We start from the raw sequence: 21,509 nt of genomic DNA, 5'->3' as shown, positions 1-21,509 counted from the left end.
AAACTAGCAATTAGCTTGCAAGTCCAAGAATGCTGACTGGTCAAGGTGCACTCAAGAAAAGCCAAAATGGAATCTGGGCCAGGGTCAGTTGCGTTTCACTATGACTTAAGAAACTCACTTAAATCGAAATGATACCCCACGATAAGGACATTATAAGTCATTTCTCCTAAGAAAGGGAGAAGTACGCAGCACTTTACATGATTTAATACAAACCCTCAGTAACACCACAATAAGATGCTTCCTTCGAAAAGGGAAGGACAGTTAGTAGCAGCGAACACAAGGACACAGGCTATGAACTCGCACTGAAAGGGACTGGGAGGACTGAGTGACAGTAAGAGAATGTGTGAGTGAGACTGAGTGAGAGAGTGTGTGTGTGTCTGTGTCTATTAAATCAAGAGTTGTCGCTGTCATCCCTACTTGGTTTCTCTTCTCTGGCACTTTCCTCATCACCTTCACCATCCCAAGGGTAGGTACTAGGAGGCTTCCATGTTGTGTTCGTGGGTGTGTGTGTCTAATCAGTCATCGTCACTGTCATCACTACTTGGCTCTTTTTCTTCGGCACTCGCTTCATCATCTTCATCATCCTAAGGGGTAAAAACAATCATTGGTTTTGAAAACACAGTCAGCTGTGTTTACAACTTAACTCCTAGCACAGTGCTCAGGAATCACTCCTGGTGGGAACCGAAGGCTAACCAGAGTTGGCTCTGTGCAAGCAAATGCCTACATGCATGTGCCACCTCTCAGGCCCAACATAAATTTTTCTTTAAAAACTCAAAGAGGGGGGCTGGAGCAGTGGCGCAAGCAGTAGGGCGTTTGCCTTGCACACGTTAACTTAGGACAATCCCCTGGCGACCCATATGGTCCCCCAAGCCAGGAGGGACTTTTTTTTTTTTGATTTTTGGGTCAAACCTGGCAGCGCGCAGAGGTTACTCCTGGCTCTATGCTCAGAAATCACTCCTGGCAGGCTCAAGGGATCATATGGGATGCCGGGATTCAAACCACCATCCTTCTGCATGCAAGGCAAATGCCTTGCCTCCATGCTATTTCTCTAGGCCCCAGGAGTGATTTCTGAGCACATAGCCAGGAGTAACCCCTGAGTATCACCAGGTGAGTCCCAAAAAAACCAACCTATCAATCAATAAACTACTTTTTTTTTTTTTTTTTTGGTTTTTGGGCCACACCCGGTAACGCTCAGGGGTTACTCCTGGCTATGCACTCAGAAGTTGCTCCTGGCCTGGGGGACCATATGGGACACCGGGGGATCGAACCACGGTCCGTCCAAGGCTAGCGCAGGCAAGGCAGGCACCTTAACTTTAGCGCCACCGCCCGGCCCAATAAACTACTTTTAAAAAAAAAGTTGAGCCATATAAATTTCTTTTGGAGCAAAATTACTACATAGCACACTTGGACATGCACAAGAAAGTTCTTTTTTGTTTATTTGTTTTTGTTTTTGGGTCACACTTGGCATCACTCAGGGGTTACTACTCCTGGCAGGATTAGGGGACCCTACGGGATGCCAGGATTCGAACCACCATTCTTCTGCATGCAAGGCAAATGCTCTACCTCCATGCTATCTTTCTGGCCCACCAATGTGTATTTGAAGCCACCTAGTGTTCAGAAAGAACTCTAGGAGCTGGAGCAATAGCACAGTGGGTAGAGCATTTGCTTTGCATGTCACCAACCAGGGTTGGATCCCTTGCATCCAAAATGGCCCTGAATCCCCCAGGAGTGATTTCTGAGCACAAAGCCAGGAGTAACTCCTATGTGCCACAGTGAGCACCCCTCAAAAACAAAACAAAAAGCCAACAATCAACAGAATAAAAAGCAAAAAAAAAAAAAAAAAAGTAAGAGAATAATCAACTAGCAGTAAGAACTTAAACCTTCTGGGGCCAGAGAGATAGCAAGGAGGTAAGGTGTTTGCCTTTCATGCAGGAGGTCATAGGTTCAAATCCTGGTGTCCCATATGGTCCCCCCCCCCCCCCCCCCGTGCCTGCCAGGAGCAATTTCTGAGCCTGGAGCCAGGAATAACCCCTGAGCACTGCCGGGTGTGACCCAAAAAAAAACACACAAAAAAAAAACACACACAAAAAAAAAAGAACTTAAAAAAACCACAAAAAAAAAAAAAGAACTTAAACCTTCTGACAATGACTTAATGACCTCATTGCGAGATATGGTAATTTTCTTTTCATTTCTCTTTTGGTTTTCAGGTCACACCTGGCAGTGCTCAGGGGTTACTCTGGCTCTCTGCTCAGAAATCGCTCCTGGCAGGCTCAGGGGACCATATGGGCTATGGAATGCAGGGATTCGAACCACTGTCCTTCTGCATGCAAGGCAAACGCCCTACCTCCATGCTATCTCTCTGGCCCCGAGATACAGTAATTTTCTAATTTTCTTGTTACTAACTCCTTTCTTTTATTTTCCTTCTCCCCTCCCATCCTATTTTCTTTCTTTTTTTTCTTTTGGTTTTTGGGTCACACCCAGCAGCGCTCAGGGGTTCCTCCTGGCTCTATGCTCAGAAATCGCCTCCCGGCAGGCTTGGGAAACCATATGGGATACCAGGATTCGAACCACTGTCCTTCTGCATGCAAGGCAAACACCCTACTGCTGTGCTATCTCTCCGACCCTATTTTCCTTCTTTATAATAATTTTGCTCACACCTAGAAACAAATATATTATGACAACTATGACAATTAATTGATACATAGCCTTTAAATAAAGTAATTGATACTTAAAACGCATCTTTGAACTTGAACCACTGAATAATTAACAAGGGACTAAAGAAATAATAGAGTAGGGTGAGTTTGATACTCAACACCCTGAATGGGATGTTGTCCCATTGTCCCCTGTTGTCCCATCAGTCCCACCAGGTTCAATCCCCAGGTGTCCCATATGGTCCCCCAGGCCAGGAACGATTCCTGAGCGCATAGCCAGGAATAACCCTGTGCATCACTGGGCGTGGCCCACAAAACAAAGCAAAACAAAACAAGACAAAGCTGAAACAAAAACCAAAAACTACAAGAGAAGTGACCAACAGAGTACAAGCAGTAACACTTCAATGTTGAAGGGCATGTTGGCAGGTACCTCTGCAGTTTTGCTCTTGGAGATTTGGGATGATGCATCCTCCTCGCTCTCCTCTGCTGTGCTCTGGGAAACTTGAGATAGAATCTCTTCACCCTAAATAAAGCAAGACAAACAGTGAGTCGCAGTGACTATACCTGGGGTCTCCAGGAAGAAAAGCTTAGCTACAGGAAAGGCACTCAAAGTCCGACAGGGACATCATCCAGTGATACAGCTTCTAGAGAAGGCACAACTAGCCCTGACTCGAGGAGACTGTGGCCAATACAACATACACCTTTATAAATGTCCATCTTTTTTGTTTGTTTTGTTTTGGGGCCACACCTGGTGAGCTCAGGTGACTATATGGGGTGCTGGGGATTGAACCTGGGCAAATGCCCTACCTGACCCATGTCATTTTTCTTTTGGTCTGGGGAGAGAGAAGGTACATCTGCTAGTGCTCAGGAATTACTGGGTTCTATACTCAGAGAACACTACTGGTGGGTTCAGGAAAACCCTTCAGATGCAGGAGACCAAACCTGGATCAGCAAGTGCCCTACCTTCTGTACTGTCTGCTCTTCTCCCAAGTCCATCTTTATATATTCCGGTAACATACCAGGCTATATATATGGCCATATTTCTTCCGTGACACTGTTTGCTGCTTTTTTTGTTTTGTTTTGGGGTCCCGCTCGATGGCGCTCAGGGGTTACGCATCACCTTGCGCTCTGAAGTAGCTCCTGGTAGGCTCAGGGGACCATATGGGATGTCAGGATTTGAACTACTGTCTGTCCTGTGTTGGCTGCATGCAAGTCAAACACCCTACCACTGTGCTATTGCTCTGGCTCGTTAGCTGCTTTTTAAAAAGGCTCTAAAGGGGCTGGAGTGGAGAAGGTGCCTGACTTGCATGACCTGGGTTCGATTGCTGGAATATCATCTGGTCTCCTGAGCTCTACCAGGAGTGATTCCGGAGTAGTACAGAACTGGGACATCGACAGGTGTGGCAACCCAATAATACATTTTTGCTGAATGGCTTTTGGATCTTTCTGAATTTTTTTTTTTTTTTTTTTGGATTTTGGGTCACACCTGGCATTGCTCAGGAGTTACTCCTGGCTGTCTGCTCAGAAATAGCTCCTGGCAGGCACGGGGGACCAGGGACACCGGGATTCGAACCAACCACCTTTGGTCCTAGATCGGCCACTTGCAAGGCAAACGCCGCTGTGCTATCTCTCCGGGCTCGGATCTTTCTGATTTTTGACTTTCATATGGACAGTGTCAATACTGTAAGATTAATGTAAAAACAAGCTTCTCAGAGATGCAATGATTTTCATATGTAAAATAAAGAAACCAGAAATTCTGTGTTAATGAGGACTAATATAAAGAATGTTTGCAGGGGCCCAAGATATACCACAGTAAGAGGGCATTTGCCTTGTATGCAGCTGACCCAAGAAAGATGGTGTTCCAAATCCCGGCATCCCATATGGTCCCCCAGTCCTGCCAGGAGCGATTTCTGAGTTCAGAGCCAGGAGTAACTCCTGAGTGCAGCAAGGTGTGAGCCAAAAACCAAAACTATAAAAAAAGTTAGCAGTTCCAAAACTGTCTCATATAAGTAAGAGATTTTAGCTAAATAAAAAGTTAAATTATTAAAAATGAACCAGAGAATAATCTGAGGAATCATAATAAAGCTTTAGAGCTGTCACAATTTGGACTGAGGGACACACAGCCTATCAGTTGGGACCCAGAGTAATGTACTACTAACATGGTCTAAGCCTCCCATGAAGCAGGTTAAGTGTAGACAAGCTACCCCAGGTTAAGTTCCAATGCCATTCACTGAGAATAGAGCAAGACCCATTGACATGGTCCTCTGCTCACCTGCAAATCCCGATTTTTGAGATTGCCCAGCCAGAAAGCTTCTCTGCAATTGTTGAACACGAGCATGGCCTTCACTCTACAGACCAACAGCTCCAGGGTCTTCTTGAGGAATGGCACCTCTTTGGTGAGTTTTGTGTCCTGGTGAATCTGCATAGAAACAAATGCAATCAATTCCCAGATCATCTGGTTTAATGGATCCCATATAGATACAGGTCTGATCCTCTGACCCGTCAACACCATGAGCATAAGCCAAGTCAGCAAAGACCAGAGCCAGTTGCATCAAACCATTGGCAGAGTTCTCGAGAATGGCTGTTGTTCTACAAGGAATAAGGCAACAACACAGAGCAGGAACACCAATATGTTGTTCTTCATAGCCTGTAACCGACCAGCTACCAATTTACTCACTATATTCATCAATTATTCAACAACAAAGAAAATCCCTATTTAGCAAAGAGAATCTAAAAATTGGTTGGTTATCTTCTACGAGTGGAACCAAGTAACCACAGATAGGATGAAAGAAGGATCACCGGGCCCGGAGAGATAGCACAGCGGTGTTTGCCTTGCAAGCAGCCAATCCAGAACCTAAGGTGGTTGGTTCAAATCCCGGTGTCCCTTGGGCCCGGAGAGATAGCACAGCGGCGTTTGCCTTGCAAGCAGCCGATCCAGGACCAAAGGTGGTTGGTTCGAATCTCGGTGTCCCATATGGTCCCTGTGCCTGCCAGGAGCTATTTCTGAGCAGACAGCAACGAGTAACCCCTGAGCATCATCGGGTGTGGCTCAAAAACCAAAAAAAAAAAAAAAAAAAAAAAAAAAAAAAAAAGAAAGAAGGATCACCAACGAAATGATTCTGTATTCCATCAGAGAGGAAGTGAGTACAGCTCAACAGTAATGGCCATCAAGTGGATAACTAACTCCTTTCAGGCTAAAATGTTCCAATAACAAAGAGCCAGGAGTAACCCCTGAGTGCTGCCGGGTGTGATCCAAGAGCCAAAAACCAAAAAAAAACCAATTAAGAGTGATCGACTGGGGGGCTAACAGAGCCAGGAATAACCAACCCTTGACCTCTGCTTGCTGTGGCCCCCAAACAAACAAAACAAAAAACAGAAAAAGTGAAAAGGAGCAGAGCCCTTGGATCTCTAAGCTGCAACAGGTGTAAGATAAGCTGCTAAATTTCTCTTCTTACCTTGGAATGTCCACAAAGGTGATGAAGCTGCCTAGTGCTCAGCTGGAAGGTCTCCAATAAGCTTAGGACATTTTCCTATAACCAGAAAAATACGTAATTACCTTAAGCATATTCTTATTTATTTTTTCCCTTTTATTTTATTTTTGGGCCACACTTGGGAGTGCTCAGGGAACCATAAGTATGCCGGGGATCAAACCCTGGTTGGTTGTGTGCAAGGCAAAACCCTTACCTGCTATGCTATCTATCTCTCCAGCCCTCTCATTTCATTTTAGATACAAGATATCCTTGTAACCAATGGCTCCAAAGAGGATGAGCTTCGGGGCCAGAGTGACAGTACAGTGGGTAGGGCATTTGCCTTGCATAAAGGCTACCCTGAGCTGATCACTGGGTTCCCTGAGCACCACCAGGAGTGGCAAAAAAAAAACAACAAAAAAAAAAACAGCAAAAATCCACCAAACAAACACCAAAGAGGATGAACTCTTCAATTGTTCCAGCATTTATCAATAATAATAATAACGATAATCCTTATTTGACCCTCAAATAGTAGAAGCAGTACGAGCTTCCAAATAGGTCAGAGTTGGCTTGTTTTTTCTTTTTTGGTTTTTGGGCCACACCCGGCAGTGCTCAGGGGTTCCTCCTGGCTGTCTGCTCAGAAATAGCTCCTGGCAGGCACGGGGGACCATATGGGACATTGGGATTCGAACCAACCACCTTAGGTCCTGGATCGGCTGCTTGCAAGGCAAACGCCGCTGTGCCATTTCTCCGGGCCCTGAGTTGGCTTGTTTTAGTTGCGGTTTTTGGGCCTCTCTTAGGAAATACCTGGTGTTGTGCTCATGAGTGATTCCCCAGGTGGTGCTCAAGGCACCATGCAGTGGTCGGACTGAATCAGAATAGGCCTTTTAGGTAAGCACCTTATCCCACATGTACTCTCTCCAGTTTTGTTGAGTTTTGATTAGTTCAACTTGCTAAGTAATATATTAAAAAAAAATCATCTCTTAGGGCCGGAGAGATAGCACAGCAATAGGGCATTTGCCTTGCAAGCGGCCAACCCAGGACTGACATTAGCTCGAATCCAGGTATCCCATATGGTCTCCCGAATCTGCCAGGAGTGATTTTTGAGCACAGAGCCAAGAGTAACCCCTGAGCGCCGCCAGGTGTGGCCCCAAAACAAAAAACAAAATATCTCTTGTAGGCAGGGCAGGGCACTTCTTGCCTTGCATGCAGCTGACCCAGGTTCAAGCCCTGGTACCACAAATGTCCCCTGAATCCCTCCAGAGGCGGGATCCCTGAGTATCCTGAGCACTGCCAGGTGTGACCCCAAAACATAAAGAATTCAAAAATTGAACCTTTTTTGTACTAATTTCATTGTAAGCCCTAGAGCACAATGTCTAATAAATAAAAATCTCCAGATTATAACAGCAGAGTTTATGACACAAACAAATTTTACAGATTATTCTTGAGGGACTGGGGTGGTACAGAAAGGACACTTGTTTTGCATATGGCTAACCCAGGTTCAATCCCCAACATCCCATACCAGCTCATATTGGGGCCGGAGAGATAGCAGCGCAGTAAGGCATTTGCCTTGCACATGGTCGACCCAGGATGGACCTCGGTTCGATTCCCGGCATCCCAAATGGTCCCGACCCAGGAATAGTCCTATGTGAGGCTCGCATGAGTGAAATGGACCTGAGGTACTCAGTAGCATGGGGTCCCACACAAGAGCAATGGCACTGCCTAAGCCTAGTCAAGGTGTCAAGATAAGTCAAGGACTTATCTTCCAAGGCATCTGTAGAGAGCCATGTCTTTGCTCTTGTTCAGAACTTACCTGATGCTTTCTAAAGCTGAAGTCTAGTAGCGGCATGCACTGCTTCAGGAAGACTTCCGCAAACAGACGGCCATACTGCAGGAGGAAGGAAACAGAGATAATGACCAAAATGACCACACAGGGACCTTTCTCTGGAAGCTTGCCCAGAAGAGCAGAGCACTGCCTACCCAGGTGGTTTAACGTTATTAAAAAAAAAAAAAAAAAAAAAGAAGAAGAAGAAGAAGAAGAAAAAAGAAAAAGAAAAAAAAATCTGGAGGGAGCCGGAAGTTATGGGAAAAAGGTATGCAGATTGGAGGTGTTGAGCAATGCATCTCAACTGAAGCCTCAAGATCATCAGGAGAAATAAAACTCTCACCTTCAAACATACATGCAGAACAGGACGACTATCAAAGACCTGGAAGAGAAAAGACAGGAAACCAAGGCTGAGGTCACTCCTTTCAACACCCAGTCTTTTTCCACTGTGTAAAGCATAGGTCTGGTTAGTACTTGGGATTCTAAAATGAGAAAGGCTTGTCAATAGCTAGCAAACGAAGTAGAATAAAAAGTTAAATACCATAAATAAAACTCAAGAAAAGGAAATGAGGGGGCCAGAGCGGTGGCGCAGCAATATGGTGGTTGCCTTGCATGTGGCTGACCAAGGACAGACTGCGGCTCGATCCCCCGGCATCCTATATGGTCCCCCAAACCAGGAGTGATTTCTGAGTGCAAAGACAGGCATAACCCCTGAGTGTTACCAGGTGTGATCCAAAAACCAAAAAGAAAAGAAAAGAAAAAGAAATGGACCTGGAACGGTTCAAAGGACTGGAGTTCATGATTTGTACATGAACAGTTCTAGATTAGATTCTCAGAACCTCATGTGGTACCTAAACACCATTAGGTATAAATCTCCCCTCTAAAGAACAAGAAAGAAAAAAGGAACCAAAGAGAAACAGGGTGGAGTGATAGCATAGGGGTAGGGTGTTTGTCTTGTACATGGCTGACCCAGGACGGAACCAAGTCTGATCCCCACATCCCATGTGGTCCCCTGAGCCTACCAGGAGCGATTTCTGAGAAGAGCCAGGAGTAACAATGAATGCTGCCAGGTATATTCCAAAACCAAAGGAGAAAAAAATTAGAAAACTATTTGTTTTCTTTGGGGATGTTTAGAAGATATCATTGCTGAGGTTCAAAAGCTTGGTCTGAGGGGCTGGAATGATAGCACAGCAGTTAGGGCATTTGCCTTGCACACAGCTAACCTGGGCTCATTTGAAGCATCTCAGATGGTCCCGAGTCTGCCAGGAGTAACCCCTGGGCGCCACTGGATGTGGCCCCAAAACAAACAAAGCAAAAAAATCTTGGTGCGAAAAATTAAGAGTTGGCGGAGGAGATGTGGAAAGGAGAGCTGTGCCAGGGATCACTCCTGGAGGGGCTTGGGACCATATGGGCTCTGGGGCTAGAAGCTACATTAGAAGTGTACAAGGCCAATCTCACCTATGGTGTCCTCGGGAACACTCCATACTCACCTTCATCAGGTTGATGAGGATACTGAAGTCTCGGACAGCCATGTTCCAGTAGACAAGTTTCTCTTCATGTATCTGGGGACAGCCAGACATACAGGGATCTCTAAATCACAGCCAAATTGTGCATGTCTTTTTTCGGGGGGCGTCACACTCAGCAGTGCTCTAGGGGTTACTCCTGGCTCTATGCTCAGAACTCATTCCTGGTAGGCTTGGGGAGCCATAGGGGATGCCAGGATTTGAACCACCATCCTTCTGCATGCAAGGCAAACACCCTATATCCATGCTATCTCTCCGACCCCAAATTTTACATGTCTTACTTTCCTTTCCTTCCATGAATAGATGGTTCTTGAACGATATAGCTGAGTCAGAAGCAATTATTCTCCCTGAAAATATGTGGTAACCAATGTACCCACAAGAAAGTGTTGAGGTCTGCAGATACGTTTCATACGGGCTGCTTACAGAACTTTCCTAAAAGAAAATCTGGGGCCCGAGTGACAGCACAGTGGTAGAAAGTTTGCCCCAGGAGAATGTGTTCCAAGTGACCCAGGGTCTATCTCTTATGCAGGGAACTTAGTGACGCACCTGCTCCGAGTCTGCCGCTGTGCCAGGCTGAAGACTTTTCACTTTCTTCTCAAGCTGTTCCATCATCACACGGAAGAAAATGACAAAGGTGCTCCTAGAGGAGGGAAGGGAAAGCAGGCGCACCACGGTGAGGCTCTGTGAGAAAGGGCTTTCTAGAAGAAGTCCGATCTTGCCTTTGCCCACCATCCCATTGTCCATTCTGCTTAGAAGGGTGGGAGCAGGAGTGAGAAAGGAGCCCAAGAAGCTCAGACCCCAGGGCACCAATTTTTTGACAGCAGAGAGCCTGGCACTGTGGAGAAGAAATCAAGTCATGGGGACAAAGCTGGAGATCCTGATTTGTCTAAATCAGGTCAAGTCCCTTTTTTCACTTTACCAAAAAGAGAGAAGACACCTAGGCCTCCATGAGTAGTGGAAAGAATCCAATAAGATAGAACAGGGAAAGCGTGTTATAAATAGGCAAGACAAGTATCAAACACACATGCAAATCAAATCAGAACACAACAGTAAGAGCTGCATCATCATTCTTCCAAAGATGCTAAAATACTTGGAAAATAATCTTGTGTTTAAATGGCAAAGATACTGACAGGAGCAGTTTGCTAAACCTCATTTCTTCATTCCTTAATAATGTCCTTCTATGTGACTCACATGGACAAAGTACTGTGTGCATCAGAGAGAGTCGAGAGAGAGAGAGCAGTTATTTGGGAACTTCACTCTGAACACTGGGAGTAACAGGGGGAGAACCGGGAAGAACCCCCTTACCTAGTCAATGTAGGGAATGAAGAGGAGGCGTCTTTAGAAGAGTTGATGAGTTCTGGGACAGCGACCCCTGCAATCTCCTCTATGGCCTTCAGGACGCCATCTGTGTGCTCCAGGTAGACACTGTATTGAGGGAGAAAACATCTGAACATATTCCACAGAACGGCCCACTCTGAGCACTACTCAGAGGCTACACCTAGATTGGTGGTCAGGAGTTACTCCTGGCAGTATCAGGGGTCATTTGGTACAGGGGATCAGACTGAGGACATCTCATATAAGGCACATGCTCAGGGCATTGAGCTCTCTCCAATCAAAGTCACCCCCACCAAAAAAAGTCTTTATTTTGGGGCCATAACTGGCATTGCTAGGAGTTCCTCCTGGCTCTGCTCAGAAATAACTCCTGGCAGACTTAGGAGCCATATGGGATGCCAGAGGTCAAACCTGGCTCAGCCATGTGCAAGTCAAATGCCCAACTTATTGTACTATCGCTCTGGCCCATTTGTTTTTGGGTCATATCCAAGGGTGCTCAGTGTTTACACTCCTGGCTGATTTTCTGGGGACTGAACCTAGGTAGGCCGCGTGGAAGAGCAGCACCATACCCACTACCACTATGGCCTCTTTCTGAAAGTCTTTCTTGAGATATTAATATGACTCACTGGATATCAGGAAAGATGCACCCCAGAGAGATCTACTCCCTTAATACATAACAGATGACAGAATGAAACAAAACCAGGTGTTACAATGCAGGAATGCCAAATTCTGTATCTTTAGAGTCTCTCTACTGCTTTCAGCACCTATCTCAGCCCGACCCCACAATGCGTGTAGAGAAGGATGTGCTGGGCTGAGAAAGTGAGCATCTCACCAGAGTAAAGAGTGGAGGTGTTCGTTAAAGACTCGGCCCTTCTCTTTCTCTTCACTCGGCCACACCCGGCAGAGGAACTGTTTGGCCAAGGAAGCTGTTAGGGAAACAAAACAAGGTCATCCCATGCAAAGAATACTGACCTCATTCTTGCTTTTACAGGCTCTTGAAGATGATTGTGGGCTGAAAGAATTATTTTTCTTAAATTGTTTGTTTTTGTTTTGGGGTCACACCGGCAGCACTCAGGGGTTACTCCTGGCTCTACACTCAAAATCACTCCTGACAGGCTTGGGGGACTATATGGGATGCTGAGATGCGAATCATTATCCTTCTGTATGCAAGGTAAACACCCTAACTCATACTATCCCTCTGACTCTTATTCCTAAATTTTATAATCTGGAAACTGCTATTGTGTTTCTGCTCTACTGGCCCTTCTACTAGAAATAAACCATTTGTCTAAGATACAATTCCCCCCACTTAACCTCCCCAACTCTCAAGCACACAAATATGAACATGCACTGACATAGGAGAGATGCTGTTGGTTGGTGGGAATGGGAACCTGCTCCTATGGGGAAACCAGTAAAAAGAGGGATCCCCTCAGAGACTCAAGAAACCTACCTCACAGGGAATGTGAAAAGTTTATTTCCCCTTTCCTCCTATGCTGCCAACTAGTATATATAAATAATCCCCATGTTGCATTCTGTGAGCTCAAGATAAGAATGGAGTATGGTCTTCTCTTTTTCTTTTTTCTTTTTTTTTGGACCACACCCGCTTGTGTTCAGGGGTTACTCCTGGGTCTGAGGTCAGAAATCGCTCCTGGGGCTCGAGAGATAGTATAAGGGTAGGGCATTTGCCTTGCACACAGCTGGTCCAGGACAGATCATGGTTCGAATGCCCGCATACCATAAAGTCCGCCAAGCCTTCCGGGGCCGATTTCTGAGTGCAGAGCCAAGAATAATCCCTGAGCAACGCCAAGTGTGCTCCCCAAAACAAAACAAAATAAAACAAAACAAAACAAAAAAACACTCCTGGCAGGCTCAGAGGGTCATATGGGAATGCTGGAGATTGAACCCAGGAAGGCCTCATGCAAGGCAAATGCCTACCCACTATGCTATCACTCTGGTCCTGGTTCTTCTCTTTTCAAAAACGGTTCAACGCATTCGCCAAGGTCACACTTTGCAGTGCGTTGTGCTGGTGGGCAACCAGAGCAATACCCAGAGGTTCTCAGAATACTGTGTGGTGACAGAACTCAAACTCAGGGCCTGACACATGCTATGTATGTTCTTCATCACCTAAGCAATCTATCTGGCCCAGATCCAATCCCCTCTCTACACAAAATCCTCATGTTCCTTTTCTCTCATCTGATTCACCTCAAAGCTTATGTTTCTTTACCAAACGTGCCATATAATTAAACACAAAACAAAGGACAATAAATAAAAGCCAAGCAAATGTTCTGTAGTCAACTAAACCAAACACTGTCAGACTAAAAAGCAGAGCAGAAGAAAGCAGTGGAGGCTGCTCTGGGGAAATGCCCTTCTCATAGTCTGGCAGGAAGCACTGCCACAAATAAATTATGTCTTAACAAGAAAAAAAAGAGTTGAGGGAGGGGGCTGGAGAGATAGTATAAGGCATTTGCCTTGCATGCAGAAGGACCGTAGTTCGAATCTTGACATCCACATGGTCCTCAGAGCATGCCAGGAGCAATTTCTGAGCATTGAGCCAGGAGTAACCTCTGAGAGCTACCAGGTGTGACCCAAAAACCAAAAAAAAAAAAAAAGAGTTGAGGGTGTTACAGCATCAGTTTACAAGCACCCGTTATCAGTCCTATTCAAAAGGGGGTGGTGGTGTTTAAACAGGAAAAATGAAAATTACCAATTTTGTCCTTGTTTCGATTAGGATCTGCAAATTTTCCCAGGAGAACCAACAGAAGTTGGAGGAGATAGAGAGCACAATGGAGATTGGGGAGGCTAGGACTGAAGTTCTGTAAGTATTGGAAGCTTTGGCTAGAAGGAGACCAGAAGCAAAAAAAGAAAAAGAAAAAAGAGACAAATATTAGAGACAAGCCTAATAAATGTTATAAAAACCCACTTTAGTATTCAATGCTTTAACCAGAAGTCACCTCATTTCTAATATTATGGCAGGCTTCTTTGAAACCTGGAAGAGGTCTGTAACTGTATATGGAAAAAAACAGAGCAATGAAAGCCTGGGGTTGGAGTGGGGAAGGCATTGAAGGCTTCTTGTATTCCTGAAAATACAAGTTCTAGTCTTTTTATTTGGGGGGAGGGAGGGCTACACCCAGTGGCACTCAGAAGTTACTCCGGCTCTGAGCTCAGAAATCATTCCTTTCTGTGGACCATATGGGATGCTGGGGATCAAACTCGGGTTGGCCACTGCAAGGCACACTCTCTACCCACTGTGATAACGCTCCAGTCCCACAAATTTTAGTCTTGGCCAAGGCTGTAAGTATAACCCTAAGAATAAATGTATTATTTGCTTGTTAAGGACTTAAGAAGACACATTAAAAATATTTTAATTTGGGGGGCCGGAGAGATAGTATGGAGGAAAGGCATTTGCCTCGAATGCAGAAGGTCGGTGGTTTGAATCCCAGCATCCCCTGAGCCTGCCAGGAGCGATTTCTGAGCCTCAAGCCAGGAGTAGCCCCTGAGCACTGCTGGGTGTGACCCAAAAACCAAAAAAAAAAAAAAAAAATTAACTTTTGGTACAGACATAAACATGTAAATATAAAGTACAAAAAAAATAAGCAGGGGCTAGAGTGATAGCACAGCGGTAGGGCATTTGCCTTGCACATTGCTGACCCAGGATGGACCTGGGTTCTATCCCCGGCTCGAACCAGGTATGGCCCCAAACCAAAAATCAAATAAAAAACAAAGCAGATCTTTTAATGTTACTATATAGTTTATTTCTGTATGTGTTACCATTTACAGTAGCTTTTTTGTTATTGTTTTTATTTTGGGCCACACCTGGCTATGCTCAGGGCTTATTCCTGGCTCTATGCTCAGAAATTGCTCCTGGCACACTCGGGGGCCATATGGGATGCCGGGATTCGAACCACCATCCTTCTGCATGCAAGGCAAACACCTTACCACTGTGCTATCTCTCTGTCCCCCAAGAGGTCATTTTGAAAGCACTGAAGTAATAGATCAGGAGGAGTCACAATTAATTTGAAATCGAATCTGAAATAGAACTAGTCAATTCCTGACTGTCTAATGGGAAGGAGGTCAAAATATTTAATAGTGTTACATCTATTTTTATTTTGGGGGATCTGGGACCACACCTCACAGTGCTGGGTGGCTACTCCTCACTGTACTCATGAATGTCTTCATCCATATGCAGTGCCAATGATTTGAATCAGAGTTAGTGAAATGCCAAGCAATCTCTGTAACACCAGTACTATTTCTACTATTTCTCTGGCCTCCGTTCTGCACCCAAAATGAAATACTGACTTGTAGAGATGGAAAGCACACACTGTGGGCCAGTGACAGCTTAAGCTCTCTATCAGGCAGCTCAAAGACCAGCTTACTAGGGTTGAAACTGAAGCAGAAGGCTGGGAGTCAAGGCCCTTCCATTAGCAAGACTCCTTTATTTTTATTTTTTTGGTTTTGGGGGTCACACCCGGCAGTGCTCAGGGGTTACTCTTGGCTCTTCGCTCAGAAATTACTCCTGGCTCCTGGCACGGGGATGTCAGGATCTGTCACCATCTGTCCTGGATTGGCTTTGTGCAAGGCAAACGCCTTACCACTGTGCTATCTCTCCAGCTCAAGACTCCTCTTTTTCCAAAAACAGGGAAGGGAGAGGAATTTGAAGATTAGAACCAGAACAAATAACTACAGTTGCATTGATTTCATCAATATGTATAAGGGCAAATTTCACTGGATGTAGGATACATGATGATTCAGTATGATTTGAACCATAATTTTTCTGATTTACATAGAAACTAGGAAAACGAAAGTTCACAACTACTGACAGACACCCAAGTTAATGTCCAGCCCAGAAATTCTCCGAACTCCAGACTTCTTGCCCACCTGAGCAGCTGCTCCAAGGACTGGTCACGTTCTTGTGGATTCAGGCGGCTGCTAAGGGTCTCCAGGGTAGAATACAGTAAAGTGAAATTTTCAGGTTGATAAAATCCATTCCTACGAGAAAATCAAGAAAAAAATCAAGGAAAATCAAGGGAAAAAGTATGAGTACAATTTCAGGAAGTGTGCTTGGATAGCACATGTGGAGAGTGGCTTCAAGTCTGTGACCACCATCAGAAAGTGTGTTTTTTTTTGGTTTTTGGGCCACACCTGGCGATGCTCAGAGGTTACTCCTGGCTGTCTGCTCAGAAATAGCTCCTGGCAGGCACGGGGGACCATATAAGACACCGGGATACGAGCCAACCACCTTTGGTCCTGGATCAGCTGCTTGCAAGGCAAACGCCACTCTGCTATCTCTCCGGGCCCAGAAAGTGTGTTTTAAGGAGAATCAAAGCAATAAAAGCATGCAAATATTGGGCCAGAGATATAGCATGGAGGTAAGGGCATTTGCCTTGCATGCAGAAGTACGGAGGTTCGAATCCCAGCATCTCATATGGTTCCCTGAGCCTGCCAGGATCGATTTCTGAACGTAGAGCCAGGAGTAACCCCTGAGTGCTGCCAAGTGTGACCCAAAAACCAAAAAAAAATAGCATGCAAATGCTGACTTCAGTCACAAACCTGGGTATCAGACTAAACACTGCAAGGCACACAAAATAGTTACCGTAAGGGTTGAGCAGTTCTTGTATTTTATTTTTCCCTTTTTAGAGCACACCCAGAGATATTTATGAGTTACTCCTGGCAGAGTTTGGGGGCCGTATAGGATGCCAGAGATCAAACCACATTGGTCGGATGCAAGGCAAGCACCTAACCCACAATAATCCTAATTTTTTTTAAAAAAGGAAATGTCTCGGGCCCGGAGAGATAGCACAGCGGCGTTTGCCTTGCAAGCAGCCGATCCAGGACCAAAGGTGCTTGGTTCGAATCCCGTGTCCCATAGGGTCCCCCGTGCCTGCCAGGAGCTATTTCTGAGCAGACTGCCAGGAGTAACCCCTGAGCACTGCCGGGTGTGGCCCAAAAACCAAAAAAAAAAAAAAAAAAAAAAGGAAACGTCTCTTTTAAAAAGAAAATCGCTCTTGGCAGGCTCAGGGGACCATATGGGATACAGGGGATTGAACCCAGGTCTGTCCCGGGTCACCTGAATGCAGAGCCAATGTCCTACTGCTGTTCTATCACTCTGGCCCCCAGGAAACAGCTCTTCTTTCATTATCAACATTTAAAAGTAAGTTTGTCTTCTCAGAACAATACACAACACTATGCGAGTGACTTTTTGTTTTTGGGTCACACCCCGCAGCACTCAGAAGGTACTAATGGCTCTCCGCTCAGAAATCGCTCCTGGCAGGCTTGGGAGACCAAAAGGGATGCCAGAGATCAAACCCAGGTCAGCTACTTGGAAGACCAACACCCTTCCTGCTGTGCTATCACTCTGGCCCCAAGACAGGGAAAACTTTTTGAAAAAACCTTTCAGTTATTTTCTAGGCCACAGGGCTTTGTTGTCAAGGACTCTTAGTATTTCTCCCTGCGTTACTTTCCGTATACTTACCAAGAAAAAAATGCCAGCAAAATGCGCAGTAGCCTGGGATAGCAGGCAGACATCATGTGGTACTCCAAACTCTTTGTTTCTGCTCCATCTATGATACCATCATTCTCAGAGGTTAAGCACTAAAAGGAAAAAAGGCTTTACAAGAACTGCTGAGGCAAATGTACTTATTATGCCCAAAGTTTTTAGTCACAAATGAAATCTTGGGGGACCACAGCATTAGTATATTGGCTCGGGTGCTTGTCTTGCATTGCAGCCAACCTAGCTTCCAACCCTGGCATCCCATAAAGTCCCCCAAACCTGTCAGGAGTGACTCCTGAGTGTAGAGTCCAGAGTAAACCCCTGAGCACTGTCAGGTGTGGCCCAAAGAGATAACAGAGTGGGTACAGTGCTTGCCTCGCATGTGGCCAACCCAGGTTCAATCCATAACACCCCATATATGGTCCCTGAATGCCCATTAGAATGCCCCTGAGCAGAGCCAGAATTTCTGAATTTGCTGAGTATAACCCACTTTCCCTCAGTGTCCGCCCCCCCCCCCCAAATCTTGGGTTCAGGAGATTGTACAAAGAGCTGAAGCACATGCAAAACATGTTGGGGCCTCGGGTTCACATTCCAGTACCAACCATCCCCCGGTTCCATTGATGTCTTTCCATCCAATATCCAAATGGAGATTAACAGCATAAAAGCACAGATTCAGCTTTGAATCAACAACATAATCTCCTTCATCAGCACCACAGAAGGCAGGTTTCTGACCTGGAAGTAGTTGTGAATGTTTTCCAGATGGTTACACAATGGGTTCAGCAGCTCCGCGACACTGTAAGCAATCTCTTGGGGAGATCGCTGATGGAGATGTGAGAATCCAATATTCCGCCTGCCTTTACTCTGTAAGAAATTCAGAGGTAGCAGGGAAGAAACTCCTATATGGCTCCTCTGAAATTTAGAATCTTCTAAAATAATGTTGGTCAACAGGCCAGAGAGATAGTACAGTGGGTAGGGCATTTGCCTTGCACGCATATGACCCAGATGCAATCCCTGGCATCCCATATGGTTCCCTGAGCCTGGCAGGAGTAATTTCTGAGTGTAGAGCCAGAGTCACCCCTGAACATCACCAGGTATGGACCCGAAAAAAAATAAAATAAAAGAAGGGCTGGAGTTATAGCACAGTGGGTCGGGCATTTCCCTTATACACGGCCACCCAGTTTCTACCCCAGCATCCAATACAGTTCCCTGAACCTGCCAAGAGTGATTTCTGAGTGCAGAGCCAGTAGTAATTCTGAGCGCCACCCCATGTGGCTCCAAAACCAAAACCAAAACCCAAAAATGTATAGGAGGGGGCTGGAGTGATAACACAGCAGATAAGGCATTTGCCTTGCACATGGCTAACCCAGGTTTGATCTCTGGCATCCTATATGGCTCCTCAAGCCTATCAGGAGTAATTTCTAAGCAGAGAGCCGAAATGGCCCCTGAGCGTAGCTGGGTGTGGCCCCAAAACAAATAAACAAAATATATAGGTGCCAGTGAGTACAATAGGAAAGGCACTTAAGGCACTTCCTTAACATGCAGCCAAACTGGATTTGATCCCCAGAATATCAATGGTCCCCAAAGAACCTCCAAGAGTAATTCCTGAGTACAGAGCCAAAAATAACCACTGAGCATCACTGGAAATGGTGTGATCACCCCTCCCCCCAAAAAAGGTACAGCAAAGCCATAGTGATAGTTTAGCAGGTATACTAGATAGCAGTCAATCTGGGTTTTATTTTGGGGGGGGGGGTGAGTCACACCCAGCAGGGCTCGCAGGTTATTCCTGGCTCTCCACTCAGAAATCACCCCTGGCAGGCTTAGAGAACCATATGAGATGCCAGGGATCAAACCCAGTCCGTCTCAGGTTGGCCGCATGCAAGGCGAATGCCCTACCGCTGTGCTATTGATCTGGTCTCTCAAGCTAGGTTTGATTTCAGGTACCATATATGGTCCCCTTAGCCACACTAGAAGTGAACCAAGTGCAGAACCAGGAACAAGTCTTAAAGCACTGCCAGATGTGGTTCAAAAACAAACCCAAAAAGTACGTATATCAAATAGTAAATACAAAAAAGAATCCAATAGGGGCCGAAAAGATAGCGAAGCAGTAATGTGTTTGCCTTGCACACAGCTGGCCAAGGACAAACTGTAGTTCGAATCTTGGCATCCCATATGGTTCCCAGAGCCTTCCAGGAGCGATTTCTGAGCACAGAGCCAGGAGTAACCCCTGAGCACAGCCAGTGTGACTCAAAAACCACCAACAACAAAAAAATAAAAATAAAAATAATCCAATAGTGAGATATAATATTCAAGAAACTCATAGTTAGTTGTTTATATAGACCTATTCAAGGCTCTGGTCGTCTCTAAAAAACCAATTACTCTACTCAGTTTGGGAGGCTGTTAAAACCAAAAGCCAAGCAGAAACAAGAATTCAGGAATGCTCAGGTATCTTAGATAATTCTTATTTTGGGTGGTTTTTTTTTTTGTTTTTTTTTTTTTGTTTTTTTTGCTGTTTCTGGTTCAAAATTTTCTTCTAAAGCAAATGTGAGTAGCATTTGACGAAGGGTTGCTATAGTGCTCCCAGAAATCGAAGCAAAATATAGTGACAACTTGTTCCCAGCCAAGACCTACTTGTTCCCCAAACCAATGGGCCCGATCTTGGGCTTCTGCCTTACAGACCTTGAAAAAGGGGATTCTCTTGGTTATGGAAGGTATCAGCATATTCTCCAGTTTCTCTGAGAGATCTTCCAGCAGGAGAAGCAGTTCCGGGGGCTGAAGCTGCACCACTTCTGTCGCCTGTCACAAGGAAGGAAAAAAGGAAGGAAGAGAAAACTGATTTCAGGCATGTCCTAACTCCCTTGGAGTCAGGAGGACAGGCACATTTTATGTTTACTTCTTCAAGTACATGAATAATGTGATCCCTATTACAATGGGAGAAAGATTATTCTTTGGAGATGTGGGAGAGAAAGGAAATCACCCCCAACTCTCAAAATGTTCTGAGTTTGGTCCCAATGGTGCATCTCTCAAAATGCAAGCACTTCCAATATCAAAGAGAGGTGAAAGGTCTGCAGAGATAATACACGGGGAAGGTGCTTGTCTGGCACATAGCTGACACCAGTCCAACTCAGCACCACAGACTGTCCCACCTCACACCACCAAGAGTGATCACTGAGTACAGAGCCAGGAGAAAACCTTGAGCACAGCAGGATGTGGCCCAAAGGGAGGATAATAGGATTTATTTTCGGGGGGGGGGGGGAGGAATCACAACCGGTGGCGCTCAGGGGTTACTCCTGGTTCTGCACTCAGAAATCACTCCTGGTAGGCTTGGGCGGGGACACTGTGGGATGCTAGGGATGGAACATGTCCTGGATTGGATGCGTCAAGGCAAATGTCCTACCGCTGTGCTATCTCTCCAGCCCTAATAGTTTTAAAAGACCCAATTTCTATTTTTGTTTTTGGATCACAGCCGGCAGTGCTCAGGGATTACTCTGGCTCTACACTCAGAAATCGCTCCTGGCAGGCTCCGGGGACCATATGGGATGCTGGGGATCGAACATGTCCTGGATCGAATGTGTGCAAGGCAAATACCCTCCCGCTGTGCTATCTCTCCGTCCCCAAGATAATAGTTTTAGAAGACCTACAATTTCTCTGAAAATAAATGACTTTTATCTTACAGCTGTATATCTGCATTTCCTGAATACTGTGAGATTAAAAAAAGACTAAACAATGGGACTAGAGTGATAGTACTACATGGAGGGCATTTCTAGTATGTGGTTTACCAGGGTTCAATCCCCAAGCACCACCGGGTCTGGGACAAAAAGAAACACTTAAAATGAATTAGACTTTTTTCTGTTCATTAAATAATCCATTCATTTTTCTACACCCCCCTCCGTGTATGTTTTGATTTGGGGGGGTTGGCATACCTGGCAGTACTCAAGAGTTTTAATCCTGGCTCTGCATTCAGTAATCATTCCTGGTGGGATCAGAAGATCATATGGGATGGCCAGGGATAGAATCTGGGTTGGCCACGTGCAAGGCAAGTACTTATTTGCTGTACTATATCTCTGGACATTTATTTTCTTTTTAGGGCCATAGCCAGCAGTGCTCTTGGCTAGCTTGGGGAACCATATGGAATACCAGGGCTCAAACCCCAGCAGCATACAAGGAAACACCCTACCTGCTGTGCTACCACTCTGGCCCTCAAGCCTCTTTATTTTTGATTTAGGCCCA

The 21,509-nt window shown here is 45.5% G+C and overlaps 1 protein-coding gene across 1 annotated transcript; it reads right to left on the bottom strand.

The window, feature by feature from the left end:
• Positions 1 to 515: 515 nt before the first annotated feature.
• LOC125997916 (Fanconi anemia group D2 protein-like) lies at positions 516 to 20,087 on the bottom strand. The gene is made up of 15 exons (XM_049766100.1): positions 19,959 to 20,087; positions 18,015 to 18,143; positions 17,265 to 17,383; positions 15,671 to 15,781; positions 13,500 to 13,630; positions 11,631 to 11,724; positions 10,772 to 10,891; positions 10,013 to 10,106; positions 9,434 to 9,505; positions 8,287 to 8,325; positions 7,932 to 8,006; positions 6,107 to 6,181; positions 4,924 to 5,070; positions 3,082 to 3,174; positions 516 to 584 (listed from the first exon to the last, which is right to left on the bottom strand). The coding sequence occupies exons 1-15, from the start codon at positions 19,998 to 20,000 to the stop codon at positions 516 to 518; spliced, it is 1,410 nt and encodes a 469-aa protein (XP_049622057.1). The 5' UTR covers positions 20,001 to 20,087.
• Positions 20,088 to 21,509: the final 1,422 nt, after the last annotated feature.

The sequence above is a fragment of the Suncus etruscus genome, chromosome 20 (genome assembly GCF_024139225.1).
Source record: "Suncus etruscus isolate mSunEtr1 chromosome 20, mSunEtr1.pri.cur, whole genome shotgun sequence".
Lineage (NCBI taxonomy): Eukaryota > Metazoa > Chordata > Mammalia > Eulipotyphla > Soricidae > Suncus > Suncus etruscus.
Note: the sequence above shows the minus strand (reverse complement) of the source record. Positions and strands in the feature narration are given on the sequence as shown.

What these genes read in the sequence shown, in the direction of transcription:
- LOC125997916 (XM_049766100.1), bottom strand. Translation starts at nt 20,000, where the DNA reads ATGCTGATACCTTCCATAACCAAGAGAATCCCCTTTTTCAAG. An exon ending in ACATTCACAACTACTTCCAG is followed by an intron (nt 17,384 to 18,014) that starts GTCAGAAACCTG and finishes TTTTCCTTTTAG; the next exon opens with TGCTTAACCTCTGAGAATGA. An exon ending in TCCTCATCAACCTGATGAAG is followed by an intron (nt 8,326 to 9,433) that starts GTGAGTATGGAG and finishes TTTCTCTTCCAG; the next exon opens with GTCTTTGATAGTCGTCCTGT.